The following is a 16,132-nucleotide window of genomic DNA, read 5'->3' as shown; positions in this document are numbered from 1 at the left end:
CTAAAATATAAATAAATAAAACAAAAACTCCTTCTTCAGGCAAAACGTGATACTCATTCAAAAAGACAATCAAGAATCTTCACAAATTGTGCGATGCTTTGATGCAGAAACTGCGGGAAGTCCGTAATACCATTTTATTGATTTACTACTAATGCAGAAAGCAATCTGATGTTAATGTTCATATCTTTTCACAAGTGCAGGTAATAACAGAATGATTAGTTCCCGATAATCAGAGAACGAAAGTACGAGTAGATTGCTCAGTTTTATGCACCTTCTTCAAATGTGAGTTACAATTTGATCCATCGGTTGAATCAGCATCACATCAGAGGGAAATGATTGCTTTGAGAGCATAACATTGGCAACATCTTTCCCTTACTACTGCTCACTAGATACTTATTGTTGTATACTTTGAAAAGTGAATTGCTCACGTTTAGTTTGAAGTAATTAGTTCAGCAGAAGCGAAGCATTGTCCAAGATAGGAACCGATTTTCAACGCACTACGAGAGGGATGCAATTCAAAGTACTATTCGATAAAGTTAGCAACAACTCGTTAGGTATATTAGATAGATACATATGTGTGGACTTATTTCCATAAAAAATATATCCAGGAATTTCCATGAAACTCACCTTATAAATACTTCTCGTCGGCTCCTTGAACAACCATTCCTCAGTGTCATTATTCGATATGACCCGCATCGATATGCTCAGGTAACCATATCGTACGAAAATATTGACTGATTTCCCGATACGCAGTTGCGACTCATGACTTCCACCAAAACACCAATCCCCCAATAATATCGATAGTGCCACCAACCAGTAAAATTTTGAACTTTCAAGCATGTCTTATCTAATCCGGCTACGTGATGTAGCTGGAGGCGCTGCTAATACCTGCAAGTACAAGAAAGAAAAGAAAATTAAATAATGAAAATGAAAATGAAAAGATACTCGTATCTAAGCGCTATTACTACATATCGTGTTCAAAATGTGTAATCCACCACTACCGGCGGTGCCAGCGGAAGAGCTACTTTGCAACAAAATTTTGGTTACTGAATGGATTAGGTTCGCCGGCATATGATAATTTGTATTCAACTTTTCAATGTGCGTTCCGTTGATCTTGAACTCTTAAGATGACCTAGTTTCCGGCTAATCGGCTTTAAGCTCCAAATTAGTGTCATTCATTGCAACCTGAAGCAAGTACGAGTACATAGTAATGCACGTTTTATCTCCGGTGAATTGTGTTTAGATTAATTGGTTCATGTTTACAAACGAAAAATTTAGAATTTTTAAAATAAAAATTTTTGATAAAAATATGGCACAATTATTAGTAATTTAACAAGTCGGGACACCGGAAGCTACACGCGTCAGGTATGAAAGGTTTTGTGTATTTCTTTTATAAAGAGATTTGGGTATGCATTTGTCCCCCCCCCCCCACCTGGGAAATGCCTGCTGAACCAACACCAACAGCTCTACTACCAAACCCTATCTCCACCTCCACGTGGTGACCGCTGGGAGCTCTTTCTTGACGAAAACCTGCAGACGGAGAAGGATGAAGGCGAGTCTCCCGCGCCTAAAAACGGGACAAATTGTACCAACTGGTCCTCCAGGTTGGGGGTTGGGTAGAGCTGACAACCCTACACGGAAAACAACCTGTTACGAAGCCACAACAGGAGCCTCGGATAGGACGGATTTTAAAACGACGGACCCGGCAACGACAAAGGAACAACGATTTGCGCATTTTCTCATGGAACGTGCGCTCCCTGTACAGAGATGAAGCTGATAAGCAGCTAGCCGATACCCTGTCCCAATATAGGGCTGATGTAACAGCGTTGCAAGAGATGCGATGGACAGGGACCGGTTTCCTGGAGAAGAGCCACTACACCATATATTATAGCGGCCATCCAGTAAACCATGTGCTCGGAGTAGGTTTCTTAGTCAGCCAAAAAATGAAACCTGCTGTTATCGGCTTTGAAAGTATAAGCGAACGGCTATGCACTCTGCGCTTGCGAGGCAAGTTTAGAAATATAAGCAACATTAACGTTCACGCCCCTACAGAACAGACTGCAGAGTCGGAGAAGGATACCTTCTACGGGGCAGTAGAACAAACCCTCGAAGCCTGTCCCAGATATGATATCAAAATCATACTTGGGAATTTTAACAGGAAAGTAGGGAAGGAGCCCATATTCAGGCGATACGTTGGCTCCCATAGCTTACACGAAAAAATAAATGATAACGGACTGCGGACTATTCAATTAGCAGGGTCACACGAAATGGTTGTTGGAAGTACCTGGTTTGCGCGGAAAGCGGTCCACAAACATACGTGGGCCTCTCCAGACGGGACCACTTTCAACCAAATTGACCACGTGTTGATCGAACGCCGCCACCTCTCAGCCTTGATGAATGTCAGAACATATAGGGGGGCCAATATAGACTCGGATCACTATCTCGTTGGCATGGTGCTCCGAGCTCGAATAACAATACCACCTAGAATCCCCTCTGACAATCAGGTGAGAGTGAACACTGAAGCCATCCACAACACAACCCTCCGCGACACCTATAAGAGGGAAATGGATGCCGCAATAACTGCAGTCAATAGAGGACCTGGAGATGAAGCATCAACTAATGATCTTCACAACCACCTGAAGAACGTTATCATGGATACGGCCACAAATATACTTGGCCCCAGCCGCAAAAGGAGTCGGAACGGCTGGTTTGACGATGAATGTAAGCTAGCAACGGAACGGAAGAATGCCGCATACCGAGTAATGTTGTATTCTCAAAGAACGCGGGCACGCGCAGAGACTTATCACGAACTCCGTCGAGCGGAGAAGCGACTTCACAGACGGAAAAAGGAAGCCTGGGAGAACCAACAAGTCTGTGAACTAGAAAAGTACAGGGAGCAACCGCACCAGGCGCGGAAGTTTTACCAACAAGTCAGCAGGATGAAGCCTTATACACCTCGATGCTCATCCTGCCGAGACAAAGAGGGAAATCTGATTTCCGACAGAATGGGCATATTAGAGCGATGGGTTGAGTACTTTGATGAGCTACTGAACAACCAGAACATCGGCGAGTTGGAGGTCCCGCCAACTGAAGACGACGGACAAATACTGCCACCACCAACTTTAGGAGAAACAGTCCGTGCAATTCATCGGCTAAAAAATCATAAGTCGCCAGGAGCCGATGGAATTACAGCCGAATTGGTTAAATATGGAGGCGACCAGTTACACCAAGTGGTTCATCAACTTGTGCTCAAGGTATGGGACAGCGAATCAATGCCTGACGATTGGCAGCGAGGCATAATCTGTCTCATACATAAAAAGGGAGATATCACACAGTGCAGCAATTATAGAGGTATCACGTTGCTGAGTACCATCTATAAGATATTCTCCACTATCTTGCTAGGCCGGATAGCCCCATACGCCCAGAACATCATTGGCCCATACCAAAGAGGCTTCACTCCAGGCAAATCAGCAACAGTTCAGATTTTCTCTCTGCGGCAGGCGATGGAAAAACTGTTGGAATATGGACAACAGTTGCACCATCTGTTCATCGACTTTAAAGCCGCCTATGATAGCATAGCCAGGGTAAAACTGTACACGGCCATGAGAGAATTCGGTATCCCGACGAAATTAATAAGACTGACTAGGCTGACCCTGACCAATGTGCGAGGCCAGATAAAAGCAGCAGGATCACTCTCAAGACCATTCGACATCAACAACGGTCTACGACAAGGGGATGCGCTATCATGCGTCCTCTTTAACCTGGCCCTCGAGAAGGTGATCCGTGATGCTGAGGTGAATGCAAGAGGTACGATCCTCTTCAAGTCCACCCAACTACTGGCCTATGCTGACGATATCGACATCATGGGAAGAACCACCCGAGACGTTCAAACTGCCTTCATCCAGATCGAGCAGGCGGCGCGAGATCTTGGGCTGCACATCAATGAAGGCAAGACAAAATACATGGTGGCAACGTCAGCACCGAAGACGAATCAACCAACAACATGAAACCGCACTGGTCAAACACAAGCACGAACAAGAATAAGGATAGGGGAATACAACTTTGAGACCGTTGACAATTTCTCCTATCTAGGGTCGAAAATCACAACCGATAACAACTACGATGATGAAATCCGCGCACGGTTGTTGTCAGCCAACAGAGCCTACTTCAGCTTACAAAGACTGTTCTGCTCGAAACGTCTCACCATAGGGTCAAAGCTCTTACTGTACAAGACTATGATCTTGCCAGTCCTCATGTATTCCTCGGAAACTTGGGTTCTCAGCAAGAAAAATTGCGAACTCTTGGCCGCGTTCGAGAGAAGAATCCTCCGAAGAATTTTTGGCCCCCTACATGAGGATGGACGATTCCGTAGCCTACACAATGACGAAATCTATGAACGATACCATGACTGTTCGGTTGTGGATAAAATCCGGCACAATAGGTTACGGTGGGCGGGTCACTTAATCCGTATGGATGAAGATGATCCCACCCGGAAAGTCTATAAGGGCAATACCTATGGTAGGAAAAGAAGACGAGGCAGACCCTGCCTAAGATGGAGCGATGGCGTGGGCCAGGACGCCAGACAGCTTTTAGGGATATCGAATTGGTGGACCTCGGCGCAAAACCGGGATGTCTGGAGTTCCTTATTAAGGCAGGCCTAGACCGGATACCGGTTGTTGCGCCGTTGATGATGATGATGATGATGATTTGTCCCATTAGCATGTGGCACGTAAAATATGCATATATTATGTGAGAATAGCCACTTTCAAGTGATATTGACATTCATAGTCTTCAATTTGCACAGGAGCGATAGCTTTGACCTAGTATAACTTTGTTACTAATGGTGCGATTTTCACCAAATTTAGTGGGATCATGCTCTATACTACAGCTTACATTGCTGCAATTTTGTGATTCTAGGATGAACTTAAGGAGGGTTTCCCCGTCAATTACTAAAAATTATAGTAATATACTATTATTAACTTTATTTTAACAGGTATCGGTATGGAAGGTATTTCGGAGCCTAGGCACCATATAGCCCCCTGTTTTTTTTTCAGACTTTTCGGTTTGGTAGTTCCTGAAAATGGGTTCGTTAAAAAATGACCACTTTCAACCCCCCGCACTCCCCACCTTTTCAACGAAAGTCAAAACTAAGACCGGCTGCGAAAAGTACTAACCGAGACCTTTAATTTGATATCCCACATGACTATATTTGATGAAAAAAAAAATTACACCCCCCTTTTGCACCCTCCTTAAATTCATCGATCAGATAACTCCGAAAAGATGCTTCAGGTGTTTGGAATTTGGGCACGTGGCGAAGAAATGTACTAGCGTTCACGATAGGTCCAACCTGTGTCGTAAATGCGGAAATAAAGGCCACATTGCAAAAGCCTGCGAAGAAAAACCCAATTGTCTGTTCTGCAGGCAAATAAACGACATTGACAGCGCCCATGTCACAGGCAACAGCACATGTCCAGTGTATAGGAAGGCGATCATCACTATGCGCAAATGAGATTCCTACAGCTAAACCTGAACCATTGCCAAGCGGCTCAGACGATATTGGAAAACAAAATCGACGTTGCTATTATCTGCGAGCAGTACAAAAACCTAGACAGTGGAGTATGGGTCGCGGATAAGAGCGGAAAGGCAGCGATACGGACATGCGGAAATCGGGCCATAGAAGGAATCACCAAGATCCTCGAGAACGGCTTCACTAGAGCAAAAATAGGCGGAATATCTATTTACAGCTGTTATGCGGCTCCAAGCCTTACGACAGAGGAGTTCCATTCTTTGGTGGAGAGGCTAGCAACAGATGCACACAACCATAGTCCTAAGATAGTGGCTGGAGATTTCAACGCATGGGCTGAAGAATGGGGCAACCGAGAAACGAACGCAAGAGGACGAATATTACTCGAAGCTCTTTCTCATCTGAATCTTGTAGTGGCTAACACTGGATGCGTGAACACTTTTCGTAAGAGAGAAATGGGGTCCGTGATAGATGTCACTTTTGTTAGCGATGTTTTAGCTAAGGATCTGCAGTGGTATGTCAATGACGAATATACACATAGCGACCACTAGGCCATCATTTTTTAAATCAGACATGGTAAACGAGTGAAACGATCTCGGACGAGAGCGGAAAGGTGGGCAGCTAAGGTTTGACGAGGAGATTTTCGGAAAGGTTCTGCAGCAAAATACAGCGCTTGAAGGAAGCGGAGAAAATAAAGCTTTGCAGATTGGCGAGAAGTTGCGACGAGCATGTGACGCATCCATGCCAAGGTATGTTGTATCACAGAAGCGAGTTCCGAACTTTTGGTGGAACTCTGAAATCGGAGAATGCCGTAAGGCCTGCCTCAAAGCCAGAAGGCGCAGTCAGCGAAATAGAAACCGATCTGGATACGATCAATTACATGAAGAATATAAAAACGCTCGGAAGAAACTACATGTGGCCATCATGAAAAGTAAAAGCGAACACTTTAAGCGACTGTGTAATGAAGCTGACACGAACCCCTGGGGTGGCGCCTATAAAACCGTAATATCGAAAGTTAAAGGCAAACGCTTTCCACCGATCTCGTCCCCTACTCTGCTTGATGAAATAGTAACGGATCTTTTCCCACAGAATGTGAGTACCGCTAACCTTCCCACTGTCGAGATAGACACCGCCGAAGTTCCCATGGTAAGCGAAAAGGAGGTCCTCGAAGCTGCGGAAAAAATTGTTGGAAATAAAGCACCTGGCTTGGATAGCATCCCCAATAAAGCTCTGAAGGCAGCAGTAAAAATAGCTCCAAATATGTTTGCCGAGGCGTTCACCACATGCCTTAAAGAAGGAGTATTTCCTACACAATGGAAGAAGCAGAAATTAATTCTAGTCCCCAAGCCAAACAGACCTTTGGGTGAAGCTTCGTCCTACAGGCCGATATGCCTTCTAAATAATACTGGCAAACTATTCTAACGAGTAATCTATAACAGATTAATTCGAATTGCCGAAAAGGATGGCGGTGTCTCCGAAAATCAGTTCGGTTTTCGAAAGGGGGGGTCTACAACGGATGCACTTGTCCTAGTAGCTAACACAGCTAAGACCGCACCTGACGAGGGCAAATGTTGTGCAGTGATTGATGTGAAGAATGCCTTCAATTCCGCTAGATGGAGCAAGATACTTGAGTCCCTAATTAACTTAGGCGTGGCAAAGTACCTGGTGCGTATTGTTGCCGACTTCCTAATCGATAGGACTATGTGCTGCGAATCAGATGAAGGAATGAAATCCTACCAAACGACATGCGGAGTTCCACAAGGGTCTGTCCTAGGGCCACTCTTGTGGATTATTATGTATAACGGGGTTCTGACCCTAGACATTCCTACTGGTGTGGCCTCCATTGGTTTCGCGGACGATATTGGTGTGACGGTTGTTGCACGCCTTCTCGAGGAAGCCGAGCTCTATGCAAATGAAGCAGTCTATGAGATTAAATCCTGGTTAGAGAGTGCTGGTCTACAGCTCGCAGAGCATAAGATGGAAGTAGTACTTATTACCAAGAGGAGAAGAGAGAGAGAGTGCACTTCCATGAAGATCAAAGTTGGAACGCAAACAATTTATTCCAAGCCTGCACTTAAGTAGTTAGGTGTAATGATTGACCAGAGGTTGAATTTCAGATTGCATGTGGAGGGTGCAGCAACCAAAGCATATAACATCGGAGCGCTGGTTGCGAGAATGCTACCAAATATAGGTGGCCCAAGGCCGAGCCGTCGACTCCTTATTTCAAGGGTGGTCAGTTCGATCCTACTGTATGCACCCCCAGTATGGGCAGATGCACTGGAAAATATAATAAATAAGAAATAGATTGGAGCTGCGTATCACATAAGTGTACTCCGAACATGTTGCGCTTACAGAGCAGCTTGCGTGATAGCAGGAATGATCCCGGTTGAGATTCTGGCGAAAAAAATACAACGACTTTACGATCGAACGTACCTCACCGGAGAATCTACTGCCCGTCGGCGACAGTTTGCACGAGCTGAAACTGTCGCGGAATAGCAAGAGAAGTGGGACGAGTCAGAAAAAGGCCGTTGGACTCACAAAATAATATGGGATATCCGCAAATGGATCGAGCGACCTCACGGCGAAGTAGGTTTCGACCTAACTCAATTCTTGAGCGGACACGGAGGCTATCGACCATATCTGTATCGATTTGGACGTGATGATTCGCCATATTGCCCACAGTGTGCAAACATTCCAGAGGACGCAGAACACATCTATTTTTACTGCCCCAGATTCGAAACCCAAAGGGCTACATTAGAAGCTACAACCGGGGAGCACTTTACACCCGAAAATATCATGGAGCTTATGGTGAAAGCCAAGGGGATATGGACCGAAGTTGAAAAAGTGATTACAGCCATCGGAAAGAAGCTTAGGCAGGAGGAAGTCATCCGAAAGAGTGAACGCGAGAGGAGCACGAATGTTGACATGAGCGCAGAATAAATTCTGATGCAGCCCCGCGACGTAATACCAAATGGGAGTCCCGCGGGGAGAGTGGAAGGAGAAGGAGGTGGTTTTAGTGGGTAAGAGTCCCACATAACCGTGTGGCAGGAGCCTGCGGTAGCTCTTGAAGCTTTCCACCTTCAATCGGAAAAAACAAAAAAAAGACAGACAGATTTTAAAAATGCATATTTTGCATTAAAAACTGGTTTAAGAAAATCCGCCAATATCGGAGCTGAGATTATTTCATAAAAATAAATATATAATTTTGTGGGTGAAGATAGCCATGAGTCCGCTATCGACTTGATGGTGGATAGGAACAATTGGGGAGCCACTTAACACTATTAGTGGTCAACGCACCCCTCTGTTTTGTGCTAGTACCCAATTTCTAAAAATAGACGATTTGCGGTTTTATCAATTTTTAAGATACGCAAAGAGACATAAAAAAGATATTTGATGTATTGAAAGACATCAAAATTAACCAATTTTGATAATTATTCTATTTCTAAACCGAATGGGAGCGATCAAATCTGTAGAAAGATATAAAATATGTACATAGTCGGAAAATAACGAATCTTAAGTGAATATCATTATCCTATTGACTTGGGTGCATCTAACAACCTGGGGCAGAGGTGGAGGAGACTTGGAACAAACTTATCGATAAACATCTATTGCTGCAAACTGATAGTGCTTGATTTACTATTATGCCGACAATTTTTTAGTTGCAAGTGTTGGCAGCCCAATAATATGCGCTGACTTCTTCAGTCGATTGCAGAATAAGCAGATAATTATCTTCCCTTTATTTTGGAAGATGCTGCCAACATGAAGATTCACACACTTCTTCAAATATATTACTACTTTTATTCAACCACTGACACAATTTTTGGTGCAACAATAGCACTACTGACCCCCCAATTGCTTGAATTATATTTTCTTTAAGATCTAAGAAACTTGCTGTAACAAGGAGGAAATTTGAAAAATTACTCCAATGAAACCGTCAGTGAAAACTTGAGCGTACTATCGTAAACTAAATGCTTAGACTATTCCTTCTTCTTCTTTTTCTTCGGCTTTGGTCCTGTTCACAAAAAAGATTGGCTCGTCGTGATCGGTTGCGCCACTTTGCTCTATCGAAAATCTGATCTGGATCGCAATCAGCGTATTAAGTCACCGTCGGTTCTCCCGGCCTATCGTCGCTTACCATCGACTTCGATGTCCAGACCAATCTTGGCGAAAAAATTCTCCTTAGCGTGAATTACGTGACCATACCATCGAAGGCGCCTCTCTCGCAATTTTTCCATAATCAGTGCAACTTCATTTCGATCGCGGATATCCTCATTTCGGATGTAATCAAAATATGTCACGCTACTAGTCCAACGCAACATCATCGTCTTCATAATCGCAAGACGCCATTCATTGTCTTTTATAGTCGGCAATCACTCAAAAACGGAAACGCCTGCTGAACCAACACCAACAGCTCTACTACCAAACCTTATCTCCTCCTCCACGTGATGATCACTGGGAGCTTTTTTTTAAAGAAAAGCTGCAGACGGAGCAGGATGAAGGCGAGTCTCCCTTGCCTAAAAACTAGACAAATTGTACCAACTGGTCCTCCAGGTTGGGGGGAGGGGTTGGGTAGGGCTGATAACCCTACATGGAAAAAAACTTGTCACGAAGCCACAGAAGGAGCCTCGGATAGGATGATTTACAACGTCGAATCAAGCAACGACAACGGAAAAACGATTTGCGCATTTTCTCGTGGAACGTGCGCTCCCTGTATAGACCGAATACTACTGAGCAACTAGCGGATACCCTGTCCCAATATAAGGCTGAAGTAACAACGTTGCAAGAGATGCGCGGAGCAGGGACCGGTTTCCAGGAGAAGAGTCACTACAACATAAATTATGGTGGCCATTCAGTAGACCATGTGCTCGGAGTAGGTTTCTTAGTCAGCCCAAAAATGAAACCTGCTCGTATCAGCTTTGAAAACATAAGCTAACGGCTATGCACTCTGCGCTTGTGAGGCAAGTTTAGAAATATAAGCCTCATAAACGTTCACGCCCCTACAGAGGAGACTGCAGAGTCGGAGAAGGATACCTTCTACGAGGCAGTAGAACGAACCCTCGAAGCCTGTCCCAGATATGACATCAAAATCATACTTGGGAATTTTAACAGGAAAGTAGGGAAGGAGTCCATATTCAGGCGATATGTTGGCTCCCATAGCGTACACCAAAATACACGAAATGGTTGTTGGAAGTGCCTGGTTTGCGCGGAAAGCGGTCCACAAAGCCTCTCCAGACACGACCACTTTCAACCAAATTGAGCACGTGACCACGTGACCACGTGTTGATCAAACGCCACCACTTCTCAGCCTTGATGAATGTCGGAACCTATAGGGGGGCCAATATAGACTCGGATCACTATCTCGTTGGCATGGTGCTGCGAGCTCGAATAACAGCACCACCCAGAATCCCCTCTGACAACCAGGTGAGAGTGAACACTGAAGCCATCCACGACGCAGCCCTCCGCAACACCTATAAGAAGGAAATAGATGCAGCAATAACCGCAGTCAACAGATCTTCGAGATGGAGCATCAACAAGTGATCTTCACAACCACCTGAAGAACGTTATCATAAGTACGGCCACAAACATACTTGGCCCCAGCCGCTGGTTTGACGATGAATGTAAGCAAGCAACGGAATGGAAGAATGCTGCATTCTCGAAGAACACGGGCATGCGCGGAGACTTATCACGAACTCCGTCGAGCGAAGAAACGACTTCATAGACGGAAAAAGGAAGCCTGGGAGAACCAACAGGTCTGTGAACTCAAAAAGTACAGGGAGCAACCGCACCAGGCGCGCAAGTTTTACCAACAAGTCAGCAGGATGAAGCCTTACACATCTCGATGTTCATCCTGCCGAGACAAAGAGGAAAATCTGATTACCGACAGAATGGGCGTATTAGAGCGATAGGTTGATTATTTGGATGAGCCGCTCAACAACCAAAATATCGACGAGTTGGAGGTCCCGCCAACTGAAGACGACGGACAAATGCTGCCACCATCAAGCATAGAAAAAACAGTCCGTGCAAGTCATCGGCTTAAAAACCATAATTCGCCAGGAGCCGATGGAATTACAGCTGAATTGGTTAGATATGGAGGCGACCAACTACACCAAGTGGTTCATCAACTGATGCTCAAAGTATGGGACAGCGAATCAATGCCGGAAGACTGGCAACGAGGCATGATCTGTCTCATACATAAAAAATGGGACATCTCGCACTGCAGCAATTATAGAGGTATCACGTTGCTGAGTACCACCTATAAGATATTCTCCGCTGTCTTGCTAGGCCGGGTAGCCCCATACGCTCAGAACATCATTGACCCACACCAAAGAGGCTTTACTCCACGCAAATCAGCAACAGATCAGATTGTCTCTGAGCGGCAAGCAATAGGAAAACTGATGGAATATCGCCATCAGTTGCACCATCTTTTCATCGACTTTAAAGCCGCCTATGACAGCATAGTAAACATAGTGGTAAAACTGTTCACGGCCATGAGAGAATTCGGTATCCCGACGAAATTAATAAGACTGACTGGGCTGACTCTCACCAATGTACGAGGCCAGATAAAAGCAGCAGGATCACTCTCGGGACCATTGAACATCAACAACGGTCTACGACAAGGGGATGCCCTATTATGCGTCCTCCTTAACATGGCCGTGGAGAAAGTGAGTCGCGATGCCGATGTAAATACGAGAGGCACCATCCTCTTCCAGTCTATTCAACTTCTGGCCTACGCTGACGATATTGACATCATGGGAAGAACAACCCGAGATGTGCAGTCTACCTTCATCTAGATCGATCAGGTGATGCGAGACCTTTGGCTGCACATTAATGAAGGCAAGACGAAGTACATGGTGGCAATGTCAGCGCCAAAACCAAAAGAACGAACTACATCGAATCGCACGGGTCAAACGAAAAAAATGAAAATAGGAGACTACAACTTTGAGATTGTTGAAAATTTCTTCGATCTAGGGTCGAAAATTACAACCGATAACAGCTACGATGATGAAATCCGCGTACGATTGTTGGTAGCCAACAGAGCCTATTTCAGCTTACAAAAACTGTTCCGCAATGATCTTGCTAGTCCTTATGTATTCCTCGGAGACTTGGGTTCTTAGCAAGAGAATTGCGATCTCTTGGCCGCGTTCGAGAGAAGAATCCTCCGAAGAATCTTTGGCCCCCTACATGAGGATGGACGTTTCCGTAGCCTACATAACAACGAAATATATGAGCGATACCATGACCGTCAGGTCGTGCATAAAATCAGGTACAATAGGTTACGGTGGGCTGGTCACTTAATCCGTATTGATGAGGATGATCCAGCCCGGAAAGTTCATAAGGGAATATCTACGATAGAAAAAGAAGACTAGGCAGACCTTGCCTGAGATGGAAAGATGGCATAGGTCAGGACTGCAGACAGCTTTTAGGGATATTGAATTGGTGAACCTCGGCGCAAAATGGGGAAGTCTGGAGTTCCTTATTATGGCAGGCCTAGACCGGATACCGGTTGTTGCGCCGTTGTTGCTGGCGATGATCGTCAACGGTGGAAGAGAAAATTACCAAGTATTTTACTTAATCGGTTGTTACGTCGTTGATGATGATGATAATTGAAATGATTGGACGGTTTTTTTATTTCATTATAATACGTATATACCGATATTTCGGGAACCACTTGTTCCCTTCTTCAGTGCTACACATCCAGGATGATACAGATATGTATTAAAATAAAAAACCAGCGATAGAGCGTCCAATCATTTCGACTAATTTAATCACTAGAACCTCCCTATCAGCACAATTATATAAACAGGATAATATTTAAATATTCTTCAAAATGCAATGACCTTAATTGCCTTACAATTGACAAGTGAAATTCAGTCTTTTTCCACGAAAATACCATCATTTCAAACCACCAGTTGACGTAATGTTTTGATAACAGTTCAGTGTCGATAAGAATTCGTACATTCATATATTTTGATAAGGCTTCGCATATCTCACAATGAGTCAGGACGATGAATTCTTGGCAGCTATGGAAATTGTCACACAAAATCTAAAAGATTGTGTCAAAGTACTTACACAAATTTCCAACGATTAAGTCACTTTGCTGACAGAAAATCTTGAAGTGCGGTGACGAAGGGTAGGCATGAGCCTTATCTCTTATATACACTTCGAACTACTGTCAATTACTTTCACGGTTTTATTTTAAACTGTCATTTCATCGAAATGAATTTTATTAGGAGGAATCTCAAATGTAACGTTCCAATCTGTATATTTATCTATACCTGTTTACCACTACTGTTTCCAGAATGTAGTTTGGTTTCTATATCCATCGTTGCTTAATGATTGGAAGAGAAGGGATTTTGCCTATCATAGAGTTGTGCTCTGCCATTTTGATGGGTAAAATGTAGTCCGAGTCACTTGGGATAGTTCTGGAGTCTGTAGATTTTCCACATATGAAATACTTTTTTATAAAGGCGAGCTAGTTCTCATTTATAGAAACATGATCTAGAGGGGTGTAACGTGTCCACAGTGCCTTGCCATCAAGAGAAAGCATAATAACACATTCCAAAATAATCTCGATTTCCTTGTTTTCACTGGCCAATAAATGGTTAAACAAACGGTTTTCACACCTTGCCTTCTTTTTCTTCAGCCTTTGTCCTGTTCAAAAGCAAGGCCTTTTGGGCGTTTAACATCGACTTCGATTTTCTGACCAATCTTGCCAAGTGGAATTCACTTGGTTGGCGCGAATCACGTGACCAGCGAAGACGCCTCTCTCGCAGTTTTCCACGATCAGTGCAACCCCATATCGATTGCGGATATCCTCATTTCAGATGTGATCAAAGCATGTCACGCCACTAGTCCAATGCAACATCTTCGTTTCCATTACCGCAAGACGCCGATCATTGTCTTTGACAGTCGACTAACACTCAGAACCGTAGAGAGCGACAGGAAGGACAACATTGCGATAAATTTTAGTTTAAAGACGTTCGTTGATACGTCGATCACAAAGAACACTAGTTGTGGAGCGCCATTTCATCCAGGTTGCGTTCATACGTGAATTTCATAGCACAATTTTCCATTCGTTGATAACATTGATCCAAGATACTCAAAGCTCTCAGTTCTGGGCAGATCACTGCCGCTGACAGTGATTGTGCCTGTTTCATGGGGATTGGCCGTCAAAAATGCAATTTTACTCAGATTTAATCTCAGACCGTGTTGCATCAGGCGATCATTCAATTTTTGAACAAGTTGTCCATAACAAGAACAAAGAGGAGTGGCGAAAAGGCGAGACATGAAGACAGAGACATGAAGCAGTTTTGAAACACCCACCACACTTCCAACTTTACTTGTCGGAACTAAGGTGTCGTAGAGCATACCAGATGAATTCGCATGGCACACGGTCAAACGCTTTTCCCAGATCCAGAAATGCAATGTAAAAGGGGCGATACTTCTCACGATGCTTCTCCATGAGTAACTGCGTAGTGTGTATTGCATCAGTTGCTCCGCAGTTCTTGACAAATTCGGCTTGTTTCATGGTTACTTTCAACGATTTCGCAAATGTGGTTGTTAAAAATGCGTTCAAAAATCTTCATGGTATGGGCAAGTAACCGGATCGGACGGTAATTTGAACATTTTACTGGACTACCTTTCTTTTCTCATATTGAAACAAAAAAATTCACTGAGCCACAGTATTGGGTACCCATCTCTTCGCTTTCCAGAGCTCAGATGCGATATCGTGAGGTCCTCTCGCTTTCCTCGATTTTATTCGTTTCTTTGCTTTCTCGACTTCAGTTGTGCTGACAGTTAAGTCCTTGAGGGTTTAACGTGACCACTTGTCTGGACGACTTAATCCCACGGTCTTCTTAAGACACGGATTGATTTTGTGACCTCAATCAGAGTCCCGCTGAGACAAGCAACAACGGTACCAGTCTATACTAAGTGCATGGCTTAGCATTCATACTGGTGGATGCAAGACATACCTAAATCTCTACCGAACTAAGGAGTACAGCACCCGCGTTGAAACGCAACACCACGCCGAGGACCGAAGGTCTCTTGTCGCTTGAGCATAACCACAACCCTCATGAAACTCCCACGGGGGGGCCAACCGCAAATAACCGAGCTGTCCTCACATACAACGGGAGTTCACACGAAGTATGAGAATCCAGGGGCCATCCCGGTTCTCATGGTACCAGTATACCCCTGGTAAGGTTTCGTGACCAATTTGCCACTTCAGATGAGTCCCCGTGCAGACTCGGGCCTGATCGCCCTAATTAGGCTTTTGGAGCATTCGCCTACTACACTATGGAGGTTCTCCTCGGCCACTGGGTTTTGGTTTGGCCGACAGGGTTGCCGCCCCGTCTTCCTTACCGCTACCTCTGAGCACCAGTTGTGCTGACAGGTGGAACTGGTCAAAATTTCGGCCATGATTGTGGAAGTGGAGGATGAGCAAATTCTTCAGTTCAAATCTGCTCGAAGTATTCTTACCATATATCCGTTGCGGATCGACGGTTGGTAAGCAAAGTACCGTTCTTGTCATTAACGCAACAGAAGAGTTCGATATCCTGTATACGTTCGTCACGGCTTTTACCAAGTCGATATAGACCTCTCTCGCCA

General features: G+C 44.5%; 1 protein-coding gene across 1 annotated transcript in view; it reads right to left on the bottom strand.

Annotated features, from left to right (window-relative positions):
* The window catches only part of LOC119652381 (torso-like protein), a 98,852-nt gene that overhangs the window by 13,370 nt on the left and 69,350 nt on the right, over positions 1 to 16,132 (bottom strand). The window contains exon 3 of the mRNA XM_038056479.1: positions 628 to 888. Coding sequence (XP_037912407.1) covers positions 628 to 840 — 213 coding nt within the window. The 5' untranslated portion in view covers positions 841 to 888. The remainder of the gene's footprint in view (positions 1 to 627; positions 889 to 16,132) is intronic.

This window comes from Hermetia illucens, chromosome 3 (assembly GCF_905115235.1).
Source record: "Hermetia illucens chromosome 3, iHerIll2.2.curated.20191125, whole genome shotgun sequence".
Taxonomy (NCBI): Eukaryota; Metazoa; Arthropoda; class Insecta; order Diptera; family Stratiomyidae; genus Hermetia; species Hermetia illucens.
The sequence above is the reverse complement of the archived record's forward strand: the minus strand, read 5'-3'. Positions and strand labels throughout refer to the sequence as shown.